Genomic DNA, 5,518 nt, shown 5'->3' with positions numbered 1-5,518 from the left:
ATTGGCTTGAAAGTGAAAATGTCCATGTGGCAGTGGCCGACTGAATCCCCCCACCCCATTCACTCTAGGGGAGCATTTGTGAAGTTGGACTGTCAGCAGCAAAGGGAGGAGGGTTGGCGGACCCAAGGTCAATTTTTGATTTACGATACCTTTGCCAATTTTTTTCAGTTCACTGGGAAATACCTAACCACCCTCCTACTCGTATTGTTTACAAGATCCACCCGCATTCCTTACAGTCTGCAACCTTCCAATGGTGGTGGTGCTCTAGTGATCACATGGATGGCGCCATGCAAAGCTCAAAATAGTCTCAACAGGTCACCAGCACCTGTTCAATATCTCTTAGATATGTTTATTGAAAAATGTCACGGTATGTCATTAGAAGCTGAAGCTAGCGTTTTGGGACCGTGCAGGGACCCTTCATCAGAGCGACATAGTGACCTGCTCCTGCTCGTATTGGCTCACACAATGCCTAACCCTTCCCCCCCATAATAATATAAAAACATTTACCATGTGGGAGAGAGTCCAGACCAGTGGGGACTGCCTGCTCTTCTTCATAAGTGTCATAGGCGGAGAACAACCCAGTGTATATCGATGTGGACAAATTAATGTCGAAGGCCAGTTGCCTCTGCAAAAAAAAAGGAGTTGTTTAATTTCGGAGAACTAACCTTTTGCAACACTGTAGCAAGTTATGAAATGAATTCCAAGTAAAACCATTTTACTGACAGGAAGTATTTAAATTAAATAAAAAGCTGGAGCGTCCGCCATTGCCAAATGGCAATCCTCCGTTTCAACATAGATCACATAGCCAAAAGCCCAGTGGTCTTGTTATATGAACAGTATAGGAGGGAACCCCAAATCAGTGGTTTCCTCACACAATGGGGGGAATTTATCAAAACTGGAGCAGATAGAATCTGGAACAGCTGTGCATGCCAACCAATCAGCTTCTATCTTCAGTTTGTTCAGTCAAGATGTGAAAAAGAGAGAAGCTGATTGGTTGCCATGCACAGCTGCTCCAGTTTTAATAAATTCCCCTCGATGTATTTTCACCTTTCGGTTACTGTTTATTCATACTGCCCAGCAAGGCTGTTTATAGCTCGGTCTGACCATATCTGGGTTTGCACATTTGCTGCACACAAAACTGGATTTATACGATAGTTTTGGTACCCAGAGGTCAGCAGCTTTAAATATTCATAATCAAGATTTTCTCTATATAAAAATATGAAGTGACTTTTAGTCTGGAACATACTAAATAGCGTATACTCAAACACTTCACTCGGCATGAGGTTTAATCAGCAGTGGCAGGACTGGAATGCTAGAGTTACAGTGTAGCGCTCCTGCCAACGTCTTTAATTAAATGAAGACACTTTGATGAAGCAGAACCCAGCAGCCTAATAAGCAGCACCTTCTATAAATACAGCGCAATGAGCTGTCCGCATAATTATACCTGCCTTCTCCCAGAGAGATTACAGGGGAAGAACCTTCCATATCACCTGTGTATACATTCCTTTTCTATACATGACATTGTATAGCAGAACAAGGCTTCTATTCATTCATGGTGTTTGGGGTGCTAAAAATAAAAGCTTTTAATGACCTCATGTCTGCAATCACCGGGCTCAGAGGGGAAGACGCAACACACCTTGGCATGTCTGCTAAAGAGTCATTAAAGGGGTCACCTACAGCCATTTAGATCTCAGTTGCTTGGCGGCCCGAGGCTCATTATGGGGAAGTCGGATGCTGAACTAAAGCTGCCCGTGCAACGCTGGAATGTGATAGGATGCAGTCACTGTTTTTTACCCAGCTCCATCAATGCTGAAATGGGCTTTTGTTGGGCAACCCATGGCTTAAATGTCGGCCCAGTCTGCAAAATTCAGCTGCATTTTGAGCCATGGGTGGCCCTGTTGGAACAAAAGTCCATTGCAAAATTATTGGAGCCGGGTGAAAAAAAATTGTCAGTCGAACAGTGACTGCAGCCAACCAGATACAGCCATTGGGCATGCAGAGAGCCACAGGCATTGGTGGTCAGAATACAATAGTGCGGCAGGGAAGGTTCCCCCATCTTAAGTGTAGAGGGGGGGGGGAATCAAGTGTTTTCTTGTTTCTTGTTCAGCTCAAGAAGTCAAGAAGAAACTACAAGTGTATGGCCATCTTTGTTGTAGTTTACAAGGTCTGCCTGTTGCTCTTATAAGATCATAAAATTTGGCCGAAAGTAATATCTGGTCTGACATGGCTGCAGGGTCTTGTGTCTATTTGATAAATGGACGTTCACAAAGGCACGCTTGTGTTCTTGGTGGAAGTAAAGCCAGCAGCTCATTAGCGACAAACCTAAAGCACTCATCATCAAGATAAATCAAAAAGTACACAAAGGCACCCTGATTGCTGCTCCTGTCAGAATGTTTAGGGCAAACCTATTTGACTGGACCTTCAGGGTGCACTCGCAGCAGAATAATGACACACAGTGACTCTGCTTTCTGATAAGAGTGCTGGAAAAATCACAGACTATATACGATATATACCAGTGGCGTAACAATAGCCATAGCGGCCCATGCGGCTGCTATGGGGCCTGGAACGGGGGGCCCCCCCAATAAGGATTGAAGAAGTTGCTGCTGACGCTGACATTATTAATCAAGCAGAGCTGGCATCAGATGTACAGGGGGGGTGGGGGGGCTATGCAGGCAGTTCTCCTGCTACCTGACTTTAATATCATTGACAGTAGGGAGGTTGCCGGGGGACCCATTTAAGATTTTGCTATGGGTCCCCATGATCTGTGGTTACGCCCCTGATCTATACTACCTACAGATCTGTTTATACAATCAGGAAAAGCATGAACGGCGGGAATATAATAAACAAAGGCTACACAAACGTATGTTTTCAAGTCATTGTTCCAATAAAAATCGCTCGCAATGTGGGCCATTTACATAGACTGGAGCATCCCTTTTATCCGCAAACCCCCCGGAGGGTACAGTATGAGGAGACGTCAACGTATGCCAATGGGCCCGGTCCGCATCTACAGAATACGCATTGTGTTCACACACCTTCCAAACAAAAACACACAAAAAGCTCTACAACCATGTATATTAATCATAAACCAGCAGTCTGGACAGGTTGGGACACAATAGGCGTGAGTCAGCCCGTATCTTGAGAAGCAATGAGCGGGGCGGGGACACCGGGCTATGTGCAAATATTTGGGGCTGTGCTAATGATAAAAGGGACAAGAAACCCAGCGACAACACACACACACAATCAATAGGGAAACCTGAAATTCCAGAACTTCGCACACAAAGAGCCACACCGGGCCCATTGTTGGCCATCAAACCAAAACACCTAATCATATGCAAACATAAGCAGAGAGTAATCAATGGAGGCCAGCCTCGGGCTTCTGATGTGGATATGAGGCATCCAGCTCAGTCAATGGGAAACGGCTCTGCAGGGGAACTCTTCGTTGTAAATCAAAGAGAATCCTCAAATTTACTCTAAACTAGTTACATGAGGGGGGGGGGGGGGGTGTGTGTATCAAAACTGGAGCAGACACAATCTGGAGCAGTTGCCCATGGCAACTAATCAGCTTCTCTCTCCAGTGTGTTCAGTTAAGATTTGAAAAATGAAACGGAGAAGCTGATTGGTTGCCATACACAGCCGCTCCAGATTTTGTCTGCTCCAGTTTTGATAAATTCCCCTCATAGTATTTGAGGTTGAATAAAGACACATCGAGTCCAAGTGTGTGTAGTGCGTACATGTGTGTATACGAGTCCCTGGGTGGTCTTACTTTTTAAGAGTACCTGTATCCCTCTATGTTAGGGTCACTGAAGAAGGTATCTTATTGATTTTTTTAAATCAATCAATCAATACTAATAGAATAAAAACAGGTCTGTCCGTTTTATATTTGTCATATTTGGCGAGTGCAAATGATACAACTTCCATGTTGAGAAGACTACATGAATATTATAATAATCTTCTCAATGTAAAAATTGTATTATTTGTTAACAAAGATACAGGTCCACCAAGTCCAACCTCTATGTAAGTAGGAGTTTCATGTGTTTGAATCCTAAATCCTTGTCTATACTTATTAGGTAGGTCTAGTTTTTCCCCCCATAGATTAGGGAAGGGTTTTTATTGCCTTTTGTGTCACAGCTGAAAAGATCCAACCTCTCTATTTGCCCGGATTATTTTTGTCACCGAGGCAGAAAGTGAAGAGACACATTTTGAAGGGGGTAGAACTTCTGTCTGGCTTGTACGGTTATTACGGTTCTGTTCAAGAGATTTCCCTTCACTTCCTGTCCTGCTAACAATGGTTTCGCCACACAGGAAGTGAAGCAAAATCTGCAACAGTGGCACACATTGGAATAAAAATCTGACCGGGGTTTTAGCCTCCCCCCTTACATAGCTAGGCAGGTTGAAAAAAAAAAGACACGGCCATCGAGTAGTCCCTACACTACTAAAAAAAAATGACATTACTTCTGGTCCTGCTGACATTTTACCCAACAGGAAGTGAGGGGGGCTCTCCACCAGCAACATAGACAGAAATACAAATGCTTTTTTTTTAAGTAGGGAGGGCTAGAATGCCTGCCAGACCTGCCCCCTTTGCTGATTTTCCCTCACTTCCTGTGTGGAAAGAAACCCCCCACCAAAAAAAAAAACAGGAAGGAAGAGTAAATCTTCCAGATAGCGGTAAGAGCATGACGGGGGTTTTAACCTTTCCCCACTCCATCCAAAACAAATTTGGCTTGATACACACTTATATATTTATGTAAACACAAACAGCAAACGATTTCTGGATATTAAGGTGCACAATGCGGTGCAATCAGTAAATGTCCCTATAAACCAAGGGTAGGCAAACTACAGCCTTCCATGGGAGGTGAAACTACAAATCCCATGAGGCATTGCAAGACTGAGCCACAGTCATGGATCCCAGATTCATGATGGGATTTGTAATTTCACCACAGCCAGAGGGTTGAAGTTTGCCTACTCCTGCTATAAACTGTCCTGATCAACAACAACGAATATGTAATGGAAGCCTCTTACCTTGAGTACGCCTCTGTGGGTGTTGTATACGGGGGCCACCTGATCCATGTTTCGGATATCAAACTCTGTCATGGTGCCTGTAGAGGGAAGAAAACACACGGTTCACTTGATGCGGCCAGGTGGACAGGCCATATTCCAGACCCCCCTCCTCACCAGGCCGTATTCCAGGCCCACCACCACCCCCTCCCCAGGCCGTATTCCAGGTCTCCAGGTCCCCCTCTCTACCAAGCCCTATCCCAGCCCTGTAGGTTTCCCCCCACCAGGCCATATTCCAGGCCTCTATTCCCCCACCCACCAGGCCTTTAGGCTGTAATGTATCTAGAGAGGCTCTCTTTGAAGAGCGGCCATCATACAGCAATGGTTTCTTGGCGCTGCCTGCTATGACTCAGCCCCCATTCTGAGACACGATTAGGTTTATTGCCTGCGGGAAGCAAATCTTTGATGTCGGGGAACTGAGTGACGAAGGACAGTGCTAATGTTTACCATCGCACCTCTACAA

At 45.0% G+C, this 5,518-nt stretch overlaps 1 protein-coding gene across 2 annotated transcripts in view; it reads right to left on the bottom strand.

Moving 5' to 3' along the window:
• Positions 1-5,098, bottom strand: part of ETS2 (ETS proto-oncogene 2, transcription factor) — a 13,378-nt gene extending 8,280 nt beyond the window's left edge. For both annotated transcript variants that reach the window (XM_018552703.1, XM_018552701.1), the window contains exons 1-2: positions 5,020-5,098; positions 508-625 (exon numbers count right to left, since the gene is read on the bottom strand). In XM_018552703.1, coding sequence (XP_018408205.1) covers positions 508-625; positions 5,020-5,091 — 190 coding nt within the window. In that variant the 5' untranslated portion in view covers positions 5,092-5,098. The remainder of the gene's footprint in view (positions 1-507; positions 626-5,019) is intronic.
• Between the last annotated feature and the right edge of the window lie 420 nt (positions 5,099-5,518).

The sequence above is a fragment of the Nanorana parkeri genome, unplaced genomic scaffold (genome assembly GCF_000935625.1).
Source record: "Nanorana parkeri isolate BGI_ZX_2015 unplaced genomic scaffold, ASM93562v1 scaffold95, whole genome shotgun sequence".
Lineage (NCBI taxonomy): Eukaryota > Metazoa > Chordata > Amphibia > Anura > Dicroglossidae > Nanorana > Nanorana parkeri.
This window is presented reverse-complemented; position numbering and strand designations above follow the sequence as displayed.